Source organism: Etheostoma spectabile, chromosome 1, assembly GCF_008692095.1.
Source record: "Etheostoma spectabile isolate EspeVRDwgs_2016 chromosome 1, UIUC_Espe_1.0, whole genome shotgun sequence".
Lineage (NCBI taxonomy): Eukaryota > Metazoa > Chordata > Actinopteri > Perciformes > Percidae > Etheostoma > Etheostoma spectabile.
Window position 1 is genome coordinate 6,281,011 of NC_045733.1, and position 19,431 is coordinate 6,300,441.

A 19,431-nucleotide genomic window follows, 5' to 3' on the forward strand; every position below is an offset into this window, starting at 1 on the left:
TTGTTTTTACACTCAGGTCACTGCAGTATGTAGAACTTGTGCCTAGTGTTAATGTGTAGCTTCATATTCAGTGGGGTATATTTAATTTTCATCTACAATTCCTGTTTTGTAGGACAACAAAGTGAGTGGAGTGACATGCTGCTCTCGCCTGCTGGGCTGCTCTTATCTGTCTCCCTGGGTGCTTCCAAAGCCCTGGGTGCACTCTAAGCCTCTCTGTTCCCAGGATGAGTTCTTGATACTGGGGAATCGAGCGCTGTTTGAACGAGTCTCCTACCAGGAGGCTGTGTGCACTGTACAGGCTGTGCGAGATCCTCGCGCTGCTGCCAAGAAGTTGTGTTCCCTTGCTCAGAGTTATGGTTGCAAAGACAACATTGAGGCTGCAGTGGTATCCCTGCATATTGCTGAGGACAGCTGTACCTGTGAGCCACCTGTCTCCACCACTGAACCACGGGGTCCCCCTCCCCCTCCCGCCCCTGTGCCTGTGACCGTGACCCCAGGCCCCAGTGACCCAGCAACCCTTTCATCCAGCAGTGGTATTGTCTCTGAGTTTAACAGTGAGACATCAGCTTCAGAGGTGGGCAGTGAGGCGGGGTCCACCGCTTCAGACGAGCATCCATCGTCTGTCCCTGCATCCCGCCCAGAGAGACGCTGTAGTCTACACCCTGCTACTACACTGTGTGGAATTATGGTGCCAGGCTCAGTTGGGGCAGGAACCCACCCAGGCCTATTCCAGCGACAGCCCTCCAGTGCTACATTCTCGAGTAACCACTCTGACAACGGCTTGGACAGTGATGATGAAGCTCCGCTTGAGGGCGTAATTTCCAATGGCAGCAAGCTAGAAGTGGAGGTAGACATTCACTGCTGTGCTTTCCAACTACGGCCAGGGGTCCCTGAGAGCCCCAAAGACTTGGACCTTGAAAAGCGAGGCTCTGACTATCCCAATGGCAAAATGCGGAGACAGAACAGTGTGGTGGTTTCTGCTACAAACGGCTGCCTGCTTGCTGTATGTGGGAGAGAGATTACAGACCTTAAAAAGTCTCCTTCCACATGCAGCCTGTTTGGGAAGAAGCTATCCAATGGCTCTGTGGTAGCCCCAGAGGACAGTCATAATCTCATTGAAGTGGCCCTGGAGGCTCCTAAGAAGAAATCTGGGTACTTCACTGCCCCAGCACAGCAGGACCCCGAGGACCAGCTCATTGTGCCGCCGAGTCTGGAGCAGGAAGTCAGGGAGCAGCTAAGAGGCCAGAGCCTTCTAGTCTCAGCACCCCCCTTACCATCCATACCCCCTTCCTTAAAAGACCCAGTGTGGGATCATCCCCACCCCCCTGCATTTGCCTCCAACCTGGTCCCAGGTCCAGGCCCGGCCCCCATCCTACAGCAGGAAGTCTACGATACGGCCCTCTAGAAAGGGGACACAAGACAGTGTCATGCGGCTGGAATTCTGTGATTGTGCCATTCCAGGAAAGAAGAGGAGATTATGCATGGGGGATATTCCAATTCAAGTTGCCATTCAGATCTTTTTGCAAGACAAAGCTGTGGGACTTCGACATTCACTAAGTGATGCTGCGCCTTTAAAGTGAGGTAAAAAAAAAAGATTTCTTTGAACGTTCTGAGTATCCAAGAAAAAAGGGCGACCAAAATCCCAGTTCATAACATGACGTTGTGAAAAAACCAAAACAAGCCTGACTTGAAATGGGATACCTCATGTGTTAAAACATGTCAGCAACATTTCCCTTTACTTGGAAAGCAAGCAATCTAGAGGGTTTGTACGGGAGATTATGGTTAGTGCAGTCAAATCTCCTCTCCAGGGTCTCTGTGGTCTCTCAGGTCCTGGAGAGAAGCCCTGTTACTGAAACTTGAAAAGTGCCTACTGCAGACAACTCAGCCTAGAGCTCCTCCCTTATCAAGGCTGTGTTTGGGAATGTGAGCTTGTTAGTTAAATTTGGAGGAGGGACAGGGTCTCCAAGAGACCAGCACTGGCACAGCTTCTGCTCTCCTCCTTGTCCTGTGGCTTACAAGGGATATCAAATATCAGAGTATAAATGCTTGTAAGGGCCATAGGACTAGAAGATGTGAAGACAAAATAACTGTATTTACAATGCCAGAAACGTAATGCTTGGGTTTGATTTTTAACATTCCCACACAATATGTATGGAATCTTCTATATAGTATAAATTAATTCTATACAGTATAGTACACACTCACTCAACTAGCAGCCAACTGACATGGTGTGCTTGAGCTGCTGACACACCTAGATTAAAAAGTATTGCTATTTAGAGTAATTCATTTTGAATAAGTGTAAAACAAAATCATTTTAAAGTCATTCAACTGTACAGAGCGGATGTGTTGTAGAGTTTTAAAAATCCTTAAAGTATAATCTGTGACAGTACATGAGCAAATAGTCTCCTTAAAATCTAAATAGGAAAATAAAAGAAGAAAATTGACTTACTTTAGTAAATTTGATGGCCACTGGACAGTGGACCCCAGGATGTATGGATATAAATTTTGAACAAATCAGTCAAGGCAATTAAACAGTGTACAAGAGGTGAAGGATGAAAGCAGTATTTTATGTACTGTAAGATATGGCCACTGGTACTAATATTGTACATGCATCCAAATGTTGGCGACTGCTACCCTTTGAAATGTGTAAACATCAATTCATGTCCTTGCAGGCAGATTCAGTTATTGACGTTTGTACATCTTAGCAAACTCAATTTTGCTTATGAATGCACTGCCCACACATCCAGATAACTTTCAGGATGTGTTATTCCAGCCCATTTCAAACAGAACCTAAACCCTATATTTTTGTATTTTGTGTGATCTAGTCTGTATACACAAGATGTCACAAAGTTTGACCCACAGTTCTACAGGTGCGTGCAGAGATTTGGGACATAGGAACAAATAGTGTTTATAAATGCCATTTCCTGATCAGGGGACAATGTTTCTGTAGAGTTCAGATCACACAGTTGATAAAATAAAGGATTATCAGTGCAGCAGCAGTATACTGCAGGGTACTGCAGTAAGAACGCACTGATTCAGTCCCTAATTATAAGTAAATAATGTGATTTTCCCATTAGATCACACACAGTGCTTCAGCAGTTAGTATCATTAGTTCTCAATCAGTTTTTTATATGTGTAGGACCAATCATTAATACCTAAAGTAATGTTGCCCTGGAAACAATTCCTAAACTTTCCCACCTTGTGCCAAAACAGAAAGTAGCTCTGCCCGGGCTGCGGTGGTTATAAGAAGGCCAAAGTTGGGTAATTCCTCATGTCAGTGATTGCTACATTAGATGTATATTTTTAGTTGCCACTCCAAGTCCGTAGTGGTGCACTTCTGGCATTCTACAGCTGTTGCATAACTGGACCTTTCAGTGTTCCCTTTTAGCCTTAAAGTAAACACTAATCAGTATTTCTTTACGGGGAGAAGCCCTTTGTTTCATCCCACTCATGTTCTGTTTGGGACTGAGGCTCTGGGGGTGTTGTTTATTAAAGCAGCTCCTCTGTCCTTACTTTGCTACACAGGAATGAGTGATAAGTCAGTGATAAAGCCTTAATTGATGTGTGACTTTGAATCTTTTCATGTGTTTTGCACGTTTTTGTCTCACACGGTTAAAAGCACTTTGTATGTAGAAAATAGTGATTTAAGAGTTATACACATATATTTGAGTTTAATATATGAGATATTGTTCAACACAGTGTACTGGGGTTATTGTGGCTTACCTCAGTCCAACATATCACTTCTTGTCTAAGAATACATAGCCAACACAAATGACATAATGACGGTTAATTTACAACATTCCTTTTTTGGTGTGTTTTTAATATGACATATGACTTGCCATGACTTATTTTATGAAAGGCTATTTTTGTTTGTTTTCAGTTGCATCTGTATTTTACAGAACAATATTTGAAGTTTTAACATCAGCACCACAAACAGCATAATTTGTGTTCTTAAGTAGGCCCACCCCTAATTTCCACAGGATGCGCAATGGCTGCGTATCGGCTCCACTGCGTGACGGCTCTGTGCTCCGCCCACCAGGTCCGGATTGGTTGCGGAACGGCTGCGGCCATGACTAACAACTGAAGTCTCGAGGACCCACAATATCTCGCAAATTCATGTAGAATAGAACCACAGAAATGACAACTGTTTGTTTCCATCCAGAGCAATAGAGAGGAAACAACTCTGTGCTGTGTTTTCAAGGTGTACTGCAGAGAAATATGATCTGCAGTGAGCACAGTCTGTTTTATTTTGAAAATTAACCGGATGTTTTATTTTGTTACTGTGCTCAACTTCCTGTCCCGCAATATCTGCCGTGTACTGAAATGATAATAGAAGAAAAATAGAAGCTTTGCGCAAGTCTCCGTCCCAGCTCTGGCGACCCGCAGCCCTTCGGAGCAGATACTCAGAGCTTCTGTTTTTACCATTAATTTTACCTCGGGGGTAAGCCTCTCCTCTCTAAGCGAATGTCTCTGGCGCCATTTTAATGCTACAAAGTCATCACCTGCAGTTAGCATCCCATTGACCGCCATTCAATTTGGCGCCACCTTCACAGTGAATAACTTTACATCTGAAGCGTTTCAAGACTCTGTTTGTGCATTTTTTATTTCTAAAGAAACACGACAATGTATAAAAGGCTCCATTACCTTGTAGCTCACGTTATGGCTCCGTAGCAGACGTTTTTGTATAAAATAGGCTAACGATTGTGTCAGAACCATGCGACTTGCTGTCGCACAGTTGACAAATCACCGTATTGCCAGGAAAAACTTGCAGACAGTTTCGACCTACATCAGCTGTTTAGGTTTAATTACTAACGTTCACCAGCATGTTAGTTAGCAGTAATTAGCCTGTGCCTATGTTATCTCCTAACATATACCTACACTCTCCGTCTCTGCTGATTGGTAATGATTGAGATTTCTCTTGGCACAGTTACCAGAGGACTTACAACTTTCAGACACGTTGCTAACGTCACATCTACGTCGTCAAGCTCAATTGGAGGCTGCGCAGTAACGCTTAGCCATCACCAGAAAAGCGCTACTATTTTCCTTCACGGGACTCCGTCCATAACAACGGGATCTGTTGGTCCACTTTTTTTTTTTAACTCTCTATGAATTTTACATGAATTTGCGAGATCTCGTGGGTCCTCGAGACTTCAGCTGTCAGTCATGGCCGCAGTCGTTCCGCAACAAACCTGGACCTGATGGGTACTGACAGACGGCCGTTACTCATCCTGTGGAAATTGGGGGTAACACTATCTGGCAACATTTCTTTTCCTTTATATTAATACAAATTAATGGGCCCCCTCCTGGCTGTTGTTTATTATTTATACCTAGTATTATTATTTGGTTGAAACATTCTGCTATTTGATTCCTAAACATCTGGCATACCAGAAAATGTTTTTTTTTTTTTTTTTTAATAATTCATTAATTACATATACTGAAAACATTAGTCTAAGATAATAATTACTATAATCCATATCAAAGAGCTGGTATTGTCCTTACTATGCTTATTTCTGAATTCAATGATTTCCACGTTTTTTTTCAAACTTAAAAATGGGAAACTATATTTTGAGGTGATGAGGCAAATGATTTTTTTCAAGTCACTTTATTGATCAGACGGTGCAGTGTCTGAGATGCCAAACAGACTTGGGCTCACACATGGCGTCAGGCTCCAGGACTGAAGGCAGTAAAACACGAATGGGCACTATTGGTATACCTGACAGAGGAGGAGCTAGAAAAGCTATAGGACAGATTATGATTGTGAATAATATTGGTACACATCTGAAACAAGTTGGAAGACTGTACTGATAAGCCAGTTTGGAGAGGAGATATTATATTTATCGTGGGAATTTGCTCATACAAATATGCAAAGTGTAAATATATATTCATGGATGTTTATTGGAGCTTCATTGTCCATTACCTAAAACTACAAGAATTATATTTCTCAATATGTCTGAAAATGAATAATGACTGATGTATGTATGATGTGTGTAATTTGGGATTGTCTGTGTAAATTGCATTGCTCTTTAATTGTTTTCTGAGTGCGTATCTTCCTTTGGCTCATTTCCAGTGTAGTCTTATTAGTTTGGATTGCACTGCTACATTTAGCACTCTTGAGAATCATCTTGGTCAGTTTTTTCTACAGTTGTACGTTCATTCTGTCCGTCTCCTGGTTGACACCATATATTCACCCACTGTCCTGTCCAATATACATTTCCAACTTGAAGTATAATTGAATAATGATCCCTCAGCAGACTAATCAGTGTACGTGAACATATGCCAACTGTATGCGTAGATACAGCAAGAGGGAGCAGAAGGTACAGTGCATTGGCATACGATATTCCCTTTAATTCTTTAGTGGAGAGGGTCCAGTAGTGAAATGCTCATAAATCCCCTTTGAGCACCAAAAAAAGAGGGTATGCGCATTTGAGTAGGCTTCAGTGTCAGTGTGGTTGTTGTTGTTGTTTTTTTTTAAACAGTTGATTAATTTCTTAACTATAAGGGATAATTTCCTCTTTGCACAACTTAACAAGCTCCCTGTACAACTCTGTTGCAAAATGTCTGTGTTTGTGTGTAAAATGAAGCTTAAGTGCACATGTTCAAGTGTGTGCATGCCCGTGGGAATAATGGATCGACTGTAATTCTGCGTGGGTATGGTGAATGAAACCGATCCAAGATGCTCCAGTTGTTTAACATGTGACCAAAGTAGCCAATCTTACGGTTCATTTCTGTACATCATTTTCTAGAAATGCTTGAATATTTTTTCTCAAAGCCAAGAAGCTGACATTTATTTTTGTACTTCATTTTTTCATGCAAATTTATATTTCCCTCTCCACTACAGAATTGAAAGTGATTGGGATTCTACAGAACACTGTCACTCATTATGGTACTTTGTTTGCAGGTACTAATTAAAGCTGTATTTAATGTTGAAAGCATGCCCTAAATATAAATCAACATAAAAGCATTGAGTACATACAAAATGTGAATTATTTCTACAAAATGGAGCATATCTAATATTTTGAGGTTTTTATTCTAGCATGCAGAGTAATGCTAAAATTGAGTTTTATGGTTAGTAATGAAAAGATTAATTATTTAGGAAAAGGTCTAACAATGAGCACTTTTGCTGTGTATCAGACAGAATTGTACTCCCCTTGAACATTCAGAGTGGAAGATGGTTGCTATTTTTATTTTAAATGCTGCTATCATTTGTTTTGAGCAGAGAAGCTGTTTTTAAATTAACTTTAAGCCAAGTAGCAATAAAACTTTTTACTGTGAATTTTTTTGTCCAGTGTCCATTTTGCTTACCGATTTTATGATTTCATGCCAATAAATATCATCGAAAGGACTCCTTTTGGTCAGCATACGCTATGTCTACGGTTTTATTTTGCCATAGTATGAGGTTATTTATGTATTTACCTTGGTTTCCAGAATGTTTTTTTCTCTATTCAATCAGCAAAAATGCACAGAAGCAGTACTGTAATCAAGAAAATTAATCAGAAGAAATAGATTTCACAGAACTGCCATCTTTTGGTGAAGTTCAGAATGACACCCTGAACATAGAATAGTTGGAAAAAAAGATCTTGAATGTGAAAGTTGAGGTATAATTGTTTTACTTGTAAGTAATGTAAGATCGTTAGGGAGGAACAACGTATAACTCTTTGACTTAAGTAGTCTATGGAGGAGCCATCATATCACTTACTCATATTTTAGGCTTTTATCAATAGAAAAGTGTCAACTCCTAGGACAACGTTCAAAGCAGAAGAAGCTTTGCTGCACTTGTCTCCTGTGATGCAGAAAATACATTTCACTACTATTAACTGCATATTTTCTTTTCAAGAGTGGTTTCAATAAATATTAACTTACAGCTCTGAGATGGAAGGAATGCACAATCATTTCGATCTGGAACACAAATTATTTTACCTTAGAAGAGATAGGACTATGAACCCCCAAGGAAACGTACCTGGTTAACATATCATCGTCTGACATTCTTTGTTGCAAATTACTGATTTTCTCTGCCACACAACTGACTCTTCTAGAAAGAATGATAAATAGTATTCTAGGAGTATTTCTGGCAATCAAACTGTTATTCACAAATTAAAAACTTATAATAAAAAATACACCATTTGAGTAATTTATTATATCTACACATTTACAGAGACAGGCCACATGTATAAACTTGAAAAGTAGTATGTATTAAAAAAAGTAATCTACAAAATGAAATAAAAAGTATAAAGTGGATTAACAGAAAGCGGATTCACAGATCACACTCAAGAATGAATGCACAACACCTAATATGTCAACAATCCTTCCAATTTTTCTTGTCACAGGGATTTGTAATCAATCACACTTGTGTTCAAATATGCCCAAGAGAAAAGACTTAAAAATTATTGTCCTCATTTCTCGTTTGCTTCTTTAGCTCCCGCACTGACCTGAAAGCTCTGACAGCTAACACCGCACCAAAGATGAAAACAAACACCCCCACCACCCCAAAGAGACCTCCTGCAATATCTGCACCGTTGAACTGGCACTCAAAGCCCTTGTGCCCTTTGCTCTTGTACAACTTCTCTCTCTCCATGCAGATGGGGTCGTTGTAGGTTCCCTGCAGCTTAATAAAGTAGAAGGCCAGCGCTGGGATGTAGCCCAGGCCAATCAAGAGGTTCAGCAGAGACTCTCCCAGCAGCACGGGAGGCCAGCGGTAAGGGACCCTGAAAATCCCCAGGGCAAGCATGGCACAGGCGTAGATCATTATTGCCCCACCGCAGGCCATGGTGAAGACATACGGAGGCCGCGAGAGCTGTTGGAACAGCCGGTCCAGCTCCTTCACCCTGTCAGCCTCGGCTCCACTGAAGGCGTTGGCCCCACCAAAGTAATAGTAGTAGAGTCCACCTAAGCTGGCCAGGTCACGGTAACCCCCGTTGTTGCTGTATGGCACTCCGGCACAGATGACAAGAAGCAGATTCACAAACAGCTCCATAAGTTGGCAGAGACCTGAGAGACACAGGAAAAACACAATACTAACATTAATGTATAGCAACATGGTAACACTAGAGCTGAATTAAATAATCAATTGATCAACAAAAAATAAAAACATTTTCAAGAAAACAAACACATTCAACTTAATTACACATTCAACTTAATTTTTAACGTCACTTACACCGCAATATTGTTTCTCTTATCATGGCAACCGCACTTTAAAAATCCTTTTGTTTGACGGCATTTTACTTACTCAATCTACCATATTTTCATTGTCTATTTCTTGCCTGTATTTCTTGCCTTGTATTTCTTGCCTTGTATTTCTTGCCTTGTATTTCTTGCCTTGTATTTCTTTCGTGCTTACTTGTTTGTGTGTTATTGTTTTGTTTTTTTGTTTTTTGCTGTTGCTGCTATGCTGCTACTTGTAACGACAGAATTTCCCCGTCGTGGGATAAATAAAGTATAATCTAATCTAATCTAATCTAAGCAAAAAACAAACAAAACATTTGCCGATTTTAATTTAATTTCCACTTTTAATTAGCACTTACAAAGCATGTTTAATGGGTGATTAAAAATAGGATATAATAATTTAAAAGAATTATATTGCATGTTTTATTGTCCACTATATTTGGGGGACACCTAACAAATTCTAGAAACTGTAAACACTGATAAGCATGCGCTCTGACTGTAACCAACATTTCACAGAACACTAAAATAAATCTACTTGCCTCTACTGGTTAAGATGTATCTGAGATTGTAAAGAGCTTGTCTGTGCTGTGGTTCATTATACTCCCCTTCAGGGTGATACGCAGCAGCTTCATTGGACCTACAAGGACAATACCACAGAATCAATTACATCTTTACAAAACATGCCATTTTGCATACAAATGTAAATAAATAACCCTGCCACAGATTGTGAAAAGTGTGTGCGGAAGATATGACAGGGAAAAGAAATAGAAAGTATACGGTCCCTTACAGTCTTGAGGGTACTTCATGGTCTTGGTCTCTGTAAACAGGTGTCTCATTGTGAGCCGTAGTTGTCATGTCAATCTGTCTGTTTTGTTTGGCCCTTCTGTCACCAGCAGAGCCTCGTCCATGTCTCTCGTCCATGCCTCTTGGCTTCAGGTTGATGCCTCTGCCATCATATGAAGCGTTGTCTTCATTGTGTGAGTATTCCCTGTCCCTCCTGTTGTACTCATACACGTCACTCCTCTGGTGGTGCCTTCCCCTCTCCGGCATCTTCCTCTGCCTAAAAAAAGGACGATTATGGACATGAATTGTACTATAGACCCCCATAAACAAAGTGAATAATTGGCTTGTCTTTCAGTAAAGTACAGTACAGTGGACAGTAAAGCAGCATGAAGGATTATTTAATGACGATTAAAGGCTGGGGTGAAGGACCAAAGACAGAGAGGTTTTTTCATTTGTAAAGTGGCTAGAAAGATGGTGACGATTTCAGAACCCACAGAAATTCCAGTAGGACAAATGTATTTGATCATACCTAGCCTATAGTCAGCAAACTAAATCAGACGTCTACATTATTGTAACATGGGAGCCCAGTCCAGCATATTGCGAGAGGTCCACAATTCGACAAGTGCTCCTTATTAACCTGTACTACTAAATTCATCCGTGTTTCATGTTTTAACGTAAAGCAAATGGTTCTAGGCTTGTGAATAATACAAAGACACAACATAATTATTTTTTACCTTTGGATTCCGTAAACCAAGTGATCTGGTTTTCGTCTATGCCGAGAAGAAAACTTTCTCAGCTTCCTGTGTTTGAGATTTTCTCCTGTCACTCACCTGTGCCGTGCCACGCCCACCAGTAGAGCTCATCTGTGAAATTTCTGCTAATCTAACGTTAGGTTTCTTCCCCCACCGTATAGTGGTTTACAGTACGGCAGTGTGGCATATACATTATGCCTGATTGTACCGTATTGTAGGCTACTTTTTTATATTTATTGTTTATGACTAATGACCAGACAACTAGCTACATTTAATTTCTGGTTAGTTTGATCCAAATATTACAGGACACATATGCAGCTTCACTAATGTGATCTGGAACACAAACGGAAAGTAGCCTATAAAATCGTTAGTTTTCAGTCGTGCTCAACTTTCAAAAACAAAAATGTTGCGACTCATGCCCCAACCCGGACGTAAACGCAGACGGCGCACGCGGTCACGCTTCAATCATGAAGCTCGCTGCACGACATTGCTTTCAGCGTTTCCGCCGAAGCATAAATATATTTCACAATAAACGTAGCTTAAACTTGTGACCATGTCAATGAGGTAATTCTTACACCCACACCCTGTAATTACAAGAGGCAGATACTTATGGATGTTATGTTTTTTCAATCATCATTTAAGAAGGGACAATGCACATTATTTAACACGAGCACTTGAGCTCAACATGTAGCCTAAATGTGCCAGATTACACACATACACGCTAAGCACAGACAAAAAGCATATGAGCACAATTAACGCACATAAACATAAACAAAGCTCATAAGTACAAAATAAAAGCACACAAGCAGTAAGCACAGATGTGTTTGTGTTTCTCTGATACAATAATGGATTTTCCATGTCAAGTAAAGAGCTGAATCTCTACATACAGTAATGAATATTTTACCAGCAGTCAAATAGCCCCTATACATTTTGTTTTTTGCAACCGCAAGGCTGGATTTTCAGGCAAAGCCGGCATCTGACCCATAGTCTCAGGGCCAGACAACCTCTGGGCTGTCAAATTATTTTTGGAAATAGCCTATGACAATTTACAATTTCAACTTACATGACAAGTCAGATAATAGAGCCAAATGCTGTTTTTTTCTGATCTTTAAGCCATTTATTAAGGAAGAGACCCTGTGTCAAACTTATTTCAATGTGTGCTTGTATTTAAAATATTCCTCAATTAATGTGATTACTAAAACTCAACAGATCCCACAACTTCACAGTAGCCCACCCATGCCAGGCTGAATAGAAAGAAACAAATTATAATTTGATGTGATAATAACTGAATGAAAGTCTGATATGAGAACAATCTGATATGTGTTGTTCCATATGTGCCCCAGAGGTCACATACTATACATAGTACATCACTGAACGTAATTATCTAAGGTTAAAGACGACTGTATTGAATGTATATGTAATTTGAATCTGAATGCCATCTGTGGTTAAAGATGAAGACTTTTATTTTGAAGTACGGGAGCCAACCACCGCCGGAAGTGTTTATCGCTACTCTTTGAGGTCACGCTGCACTACAACCTACCGCGCGCTAGGTTGGCTAGCAAGCGACGAAGAGGCGAGACAGAAATGGCGGTGACGGCAAGGCGAACAGCATGAAGTGCTGATGCATTACATGGATCAAAACTTACGACTACTAGGACACCGTTGGGAAAATGACAATGACGTCGAAGTAGGACGTCTTTTGTAACGGCCATTACAAACCTACAACACCTTCCCGGGAGAATTTTCATCTTGTCAGTGGAGGAGAGGAAATCTCACCGGGAGCATGGCTTCTTACAGCAACCAGGTAGCTAAGCTAGCTTGCTAACGTTAGCCTGCAAAACAACTCCTGATCCTCGCCGTGGAACGTTATTTATAAGCTTGCGACCGCCCCTCATTTGTACAACCGTAATGACTTAATATAGTGCATTACTTGAAGCAGTTTAGTCAGGGACGTGTTTTTATTTGAAACATATGGCTAGTCGTGTCATTGAAAAAGTAAGAACCAAAAAGTGCTTGCTAATGCCCCCCCCCCCCCCTCTAAGCCTCATTGAAACACCACCAGCATGGTAGCTAACAGGCCCTAGGTCCCTCCATTCAAATGAGACAGCGGTACTATTCGCAGCAGTTTTTTTGAGGATATGATAGCCACGTTTAGTTGAATGACATGAAAGTGTGCTTAATCTCATCTTTTTGGCACTTTGTTATAAGGTCCCATTAGTGACACGTGTTATTTACCATGGCAAAAGCGACCCAGAAAACTGCTGCGTGTATGCATGGCCCACCTGCTCCGTGCTGCGACAGGCCTTCACCAAGCGCACATTTTCATAACTGGGAATTAGTTTCGCTCTGGGCAGTTAAGAAGCAAAATAACGGTTTTGCGTGTGTTAATTTGCAGTTTTTAAAAAGTTGTAAACCACGTTAAAATAATGTCTTGCTGAACAGCGTTGTACAAATAGTATGGTTAACGTTACACTTTGCAGTCAGTCAGTCCGCTAGCTGGTTAGCTAAATTCTAATGCGACAGTGTGGGCCCTCGTTGATAGCGAAGATTTATTTGGGATGGAAACAGTTGTAAGACATGATTGTGCACGCACACTGCGAGGCGAGTGTACTGCTGCACAGTCATTCTCCCTGTGTCTTAGATTGTTAAATAACTTGGCAAGTATGGTGTCATTTCTGAATAAGTTAACGTTAGCTATCATGTGGGAAGGCCCATTTTGAAGTCTAGCGTTGTATGCAGAGACATGCCAGGTCCAAAGTTTATAGTTATTGACTAAATTAAAGACAAAAATCCACAAAAGTAAAATGACACTTAAACTGTGCTTCACTAGGTTAATATCTGGCTTTCCAGTTTAAGAACCAGAGCACAACTAACGACCATAGTGAAGAGAAACCTCGCAGAAGACTTATTTCTCCATGCTTTCACACTTATTCCTGGCCGTTTCTATTGGCTCACTGTTAAACAAAATAAAAGCTTGAGAAGATCACCCACTTCAGTTTCCTCCAAACACAGTGGTCCTCTTTTATGTCTTTACATACATGAACATTAATTTTATATTATCCTTCTATGATGGGGCATTTGTTATACTCTGTATAAATAGCATAACATAAATACAAATTTGTAAATGGCCTAAATTGAGTATTGACAGACATGGCTCTGGATTAATTGTTGCCCAGTTTCCTAGGGCAACTGGATTTGGACCCCTGTCAACTATTTCATTTGGTCTGGTTGTCCCATTTGGCAACCATTTTTCCAGTGTTAAAAAAAATGTTTTTTTTCAATGGTTCACCCTCTTTGTAAAATACAATTTGAAAGTGTTGCTGTCATATTGATTTGCTCAATGAGAAATGACAAAAGTCATACATATGTAAAAGATCACATTAAAAAGCAATATTAAGACATCCAAAAGAGAAGGTGATAAACAGGTGGTGCGGCCAAATAATCAAAGGCATCAACGCCACACTAGCAACAAAAGGGCATTGATCGAGTATGAACTTGGCAAAACTGGTAATTCTGGAAATACTTAACAATACTGTTCTGCATTTATAAAAAAATCACCTTTGTCTACGTAGAATAGTGTGACAATATTGTGGTAATGGTAATTTATCCTGCTAGTGCAGTGTCTTGCAAATTTGTCACCTAAAAGTAACATCACTCACTGTTATTATATTTTATCTAATTTTTAAAGCGATGCCACAGAGATTACGCTGAATAACTGATTTTCAGTGAGATTTGTTGCAAGAACATCCTAGAACATCCAGAGTTGCACTAATACTTTTAGGCAACACTGTTTGCTGACATTTAAGAAGGCCATTGCAGGATTTTAAGAAGACCAGAAAAACGAAAAGTCTTTAACATTGGCTTGTAAATGTCAGATTTAAACATGAAGTTATGTGTTCACTTTGGTTGTTTAGTTTTCACTGAGTTATAAAACCGTTTATCAGTAATTAGTTGTGAACCACTGTAGATGAAGGTATGGGTGTTAGGCTTTTCTGAAGTGTCCTCATTGACATTTAGGCTTATTGGTTTAGTTCAGGCATCTAGATGCAGTGGTTGCCTTTGTAGCTACAACATGTTATAGCTTATGCCTCAGAAATGTGTTTTTTAAAAACCATTAAACAAGCACAAAGGAACCAGACATTTCAATTGGGTGACACTTCTTTATTACACTGAACATTGCAAACTAGTTTGTTCTTCTCAATTCATCAAATTCATAAAGCAGTGGGATCAGAGAACTTCTTCCCAGGGCATGCACATTGATGTCTGGCTGACATGGCTTTACTCTCTAAAAAGGCAGTCGTTGAATTTTCAGGCCAGTTTGACTGTTTTCATCGTAATAAGGACTACGTCAATCATGGGAATGGTATTACTTGTAAGCACTTTAGCAACTTTAAGCTATTGCGACATCTTTCTTACTTTTCTAAATTGTTTAATTCAGCCCCAGGTTTTGCAGAGGCATACATCTTTGAGTGGGATAGTAATCCTCACCACACCCCTTGAGAAAACTACACACTGTATACACAAACAAATTACCCAAAGGTTTATCTTAGTCAGATGCACACAGAATGTAAATGCACCACAAGTGTAGCTATAAATTGAACAGAAATGCTTTACTCTAGTCATGCTACTTAATGGTAGAATTATGTAACATGTCTGCATTAAAATCTTTATTTTTGACCTATGACGTTTCATTTAGTTGCCCGTCAGTGGCATCCCACTGGTTACTCTAACTTCCATCAAAACCCAGGCACCCAGGTGATGCGTTCATGGGAAATTTTAGATCATACAATGTCACAAAATTATACTTGGTAAACGTAATAAAGCTTTTTTTTTTCTGCCACATGACATCGTTGTTTTTTCATTGATTACATGCCACTTTGCAACACTGTAAAACAGCAGAGACTTTTTATTGATATGGATTTATATACAATATCAATTTGATCCATCTTAATGTTAGGCTACTACAATGTACCTTTTTGACAAGCAGCTAATGTTTGGTGGGTAACATAAGGTAACATTGTTGCACACGCTCAAACAAATCGCTTTGCTGTTCAGAATTAGTCTATCTTCCAAAATGTAACGCTTGTTTCCAAACAAATTGTGCTTGAAGCTGCAGGCCATCCAATTATAAGATTCTCCACATTGTTGAAATCACTTGGATATTGCGAACGAGCACTTTGACAATAAACTACGTCAACACAACAGTATGTGGAGTTAAACTGGACAGGCCCAATAACCTCTGAATAGTTGTTCTTTTTGTTAAACTGCAACATAATGCAGCCAACATGGGGTGCATTATGTTGGCAGAATAATTTAAAAGGCAACTGCGACTGTTGCGTGTCTTTCCTATTTCTGATAATGTGACGGAAGAAATTTTGCCATTGTGGTGTGCCACAAAAAAAATCAACAGAGGAAACACTGTGCTAGTCTGTCTATCTTTTTCTACTTAGGTACGCATGGGCACTCGGGAAAAAAAGTTTGCGTTAAGACATGTTGTTCATTTTTAAAAAGCATTACTCTAAAACAGTGTTTATAAAAATTGAACATTATAACTTACATACATTTGAATATGTTGTTTTGCATTAGGCTGCATTAGTATTAGGGCTGAACGACATTGTGTTTTAGCATTGACATCGCGATGTGCGCATGCATGATAGTCACATCGCAGGACGTTGCAATGTTGACGCTAATCCTTTTTTGCTGCTTGATGGAAAAGTAAACTTTCACCGTTCTCCTTTTACATGATTATTACCGTCTGACCTTTCCTCTTTAAGACAGGTAGCCATGCGGGCAACGTGTGTATGTGATGTTAGTCCGACGGGGTTTATTGTTATGGGAAGTGAGGCTCTCCATGTGTAGAAAAGTACCGTAGGCAGCCGCTACGGCTGACACAGTGATGTGCATAGTTTTTGATGTGTAGTCAGTGAAGCTACAGTATTCAGTGTTTTATGTTTGCTGTAAATACGAACTAAATCATCTGATTAATGCAACGTGATCACAACGTCTCCCGGCCATTTCCCCTGGAGAAAGCTGCTACCAGCCAGGCTAAAGCTAATATAGTTAGTTTAAAGAAACAAGGGGTCCATCCGTCCCAACTAACGTTACGGTTCGTAGCCGCAACACTGGAAACGTAACACTAATCTACTACAGATGCCTGTGTCTGATCTAACGTCGTTATATTATGAAATGTGGACGCCAAAGGGTGGGGAAATTTTTATAGACCAACACAGCGAGCTTTAGAGCTGCTGGTCGCAGCTTACAATACACACACTTACGTTCTTGTAAATAGATAATGATTCATAAGTAGTTTTTGTATAAATAGATACATACATGTCTAAATATAAATATATAAATACATGTTGACTAATTGATTTATTTAGACAGATCTGTAAAACTGAGTTTCTCCACAAAGAATCATGCACCACTATCGGTGTATCTCATCAATAAATGAAGGATTACACCTAGGCTGGGTATTATATTGAAAGATGAGACTAGATATCTTAAGTTTTGAATTATCATAATATAACACATTTTGTCTTTTTCTGGTTTTAAAGGCTGCATTACTGTTAAGTTTTGTATTGACAGTTTTGTTTGCCTTTAGCCACTTAGTCATTATATTCACATTACTGATAATTATAAAAAAATCAATGTTCAAATATTTTGCACATTGATATTGTAATCAAATCAAAAAGTATCACAATATATTTAAATACATGAATGTCAATATCGCTGCAATATTGTAGAGTTGACTATTGGTGCAAATATTTTGTATAAGCACAAATAGTCAACTCTACAATATTGAAGCGATATTGACATTCATGTATTTAGTTAAATATACTGTGATACTTTTTTATAACCCAGCTCTAGTTACATAAAGAATAGCAGAATAAATGACAAGGATTCCTTTTTTCAGCATGTCATACTATTTCATGCGTTGTAATCATGTCACCGTATTACTACATCACACTAAGGCATGCTCCAGAGATTCATTGAAAACTTATATGACCTTCTTCGTCGTGGCACTGCAGCAATTTAATGCTCAGCCAAGTTGTCCATTAATAACAGCATACCAATTTAAGAGTACAAGCAAAGTAGGGCTGGCCGTATCCTCTGTTATGGTTAGAGTACACATACTGTTTGAGCAGCATTCAACTTTTTGGGGTATTATGGCCAGGTTATACTAGAAAATGAGTGGTTTGTATGATTTGCAGTCCGACCACTTAGGAAATCAAAAGTGTTTATTTTTAAACCTAATGTTTTTTTGAAATACCACTTGTGTGTGATTGGGATGCAGATTAAAATGTGAATTGTTCAGTCATGTGTTGGGGATAACAGATGTGACCTTTTTTGTGCCCCTAGAGTCAGTCTTAGGGGGGTACATGTGTGTTTTGTACAAAGCTGGGAGCAAGTTTCCATTTGACTGATGATTTTCACTGGCTCAGATATAGATATCAGTTACAGTTGAAAAGTGTGTATGTGTGGAAATCATACAAATGGCTAATTTGTTGTAATCCTCTGTCCAAACGAACAGCAATAGAAGCTTAGTGTGGTACGTGGGGCACGCCTGCAGAGCGAAGCAAAGGGACATTCTTTCTGTTGTGATTGTATTAGCCATCCTGAGGCCTATGGATTATGGCTGGCTGTTTGTCTCTTGTAGTGCCATTTCAGCAATGTGGCTCCTCGCGTGGGGCCTCGTTTGCAAAGAGTTACATATGCTTAAGCTGCACTTTCTTTTCTCTGTGCCTCCCCTTTCACGTCCCTCTGTTTATTGCACTGAGAGCATTAACCACACGGCTAGTGAGTTCATTTTACCTTTTCTCTGTTGCTTTGTGTTTTGCATGCACATGTAGACACTTGGGTGGCACACTGCAGTGTTTCCCCCTGAAGATGTAAGGGTCATTTGTCAGAGAAGTGGCACTATAACAGAGAATAAAATTGGACATTTAATATAATATCATTGCATCTTGCTATAAGGGATTTATTTATTTCAGTTCTATCCAGATCTCCCCTTTTTGTAATTCTTTCTCCCTATTTCACTATTAATTACAGTGCCAACGCCTGTATTGACTTGTTAGTACTCAAGTAATGAAGGTTGTCCACACATACACCTTCAAGTGCAAATTGAGTTCTGTATATTTTTGTGTGCAGTGGTAGAACTTTCTGGTTAAACTTGTTGGATACGAGCACCAAGTCTTAATTTGAGGCCCATATGTATGTTTGGGGGTTAGCCATAAGGAGAGCCCATAAGCTAATTAAATGGTTTGTTTGCTACAGGTGACTGAATGTAGGTCACCTCCAAGGTGGGAATTTACCACCTGCCAATGGCGGGTACTATTTCAAAGTGGCGGGGGACTTTGCCTTGTATACCAGCCACAGTGGCGGGTAGAGTGATTTTCAGCGTATCTGGCAGGGTTTAAAAAGGGGAACCCTATCCAGGGTTTTAGGGAACCCCTAAAATCAAAAATAGAAATGTTGAGGACGAAATAAAGAAAAAGAGAAGGGTATTTTTTCGAATTTATAGTAAAGGGGAAAAAGAGGGTTTTTTAGCCTCAGGGTGGGCAATGTCCCGTAAATTGGATTTTTAACTACTTCAGATGCCCTGAAAATAGCAGTTTTGTCTGCCGCTGGTAGGGGCATGCATTAAAGCCCTATTCCAAACACAGTCCCCGAAAATCCCGACTCAATCGTCCCGTGTTTGAAAAAACCCGCGAGGAAAGTACAGAGCGACATATAACTA

At 39.9% G+C, this 19,431-nt stretch overlaps 3 protein-coding genes across 8 annotated transcripts in view; 2 read left to right on the top strand and 1 right to left on the bottom strand.

Moving 5' to 3' along the window:
* The window catches only part of phlpp2 (PH domain and leucine rich repeat protein phosphatase 2), a 54,970-nt gene extending 47,628 nt beyond the window's left edge, over nucleotides 1-7,342 (top strand). The window contains exon 19 of one of the 2 annotated variants that reach the window (XM_032513947.1): nucleotides 113-7,342. In XM_032513947.1, coding sequence (XP_032369838.1) covers nucleotides 113-1,405 — 1,293 coding nt within the window. In that variant the 3' untranslated portion in view covers nucleotides 1,406-7,342. The remainder of the gene's footprint in view (nucleotides 1-112) is intronic. The other variant, XM_032513956.1, reaches the window with a different exon arrangement.
* Nucleotides 7,343-8,114: 772 nt separating this feature from the next.
* marveld3 (MARVEL domain containing 3) lies at nucleotides 8,115-11,133 on the bottom strand. Of its 2 annotated transcripts, none has more exons than XM_032513973.1 (4): nucleotides 10,773-11,133; nucleotides 9,947-10,219; nucleotides 9,699-9,796; nucleotides 8,115-8,985 (listed from the first exon to the last, which is right to left on the bottom strand). In XM_032513973.1, exons 2-4 carry the CDS (start codon nucleotides 10,207-10,209, stop codon nucleotides 8,375-8,377), a joined length of 972 nt encoding a protein of 323 aa, XP_032369864.1. In that variant the 5' UTR covers nucleotides 10,210-10,219; nucleotides 10,773-11,133; the 3' UTR covers nucleotides 8,115-8,374. The 2 variants fall into 2 exon arrangements, with proteins under 2 accessions (XP_032369864.1, XP_032369857.1); XM_032513966.1 differs by having other exon boundaries at nucleotides 10,677-11,132.
* A 1,085-nt stretch (nucleotides 11,134-12,218) lies between these two features.
* The window catches only part of usp10 (ubiquitin specific peptidase 10), a 34,718-nt gene continuing 27,505 nt past the window's right edge, over nucleotides 12,219-19,431 (top strand). For all 4 annotated transcript variants that reach the window (XM_032506871.1, XM_032506922.1, XM_032506956.1 and 1 more), the window contains exon 1: nucleotides 12,219-12,498. In XM_032506871.1, the coding sequence (XP_032362762.1) occupies nucleotides 12,478-12,498 (21 nt within the window). In that variant the 5' untranslated portion in view covers nucleotides 12,219-12,477. The remainder of the gene's footprint in view (nucleotides 12,499-19,431) is intronic.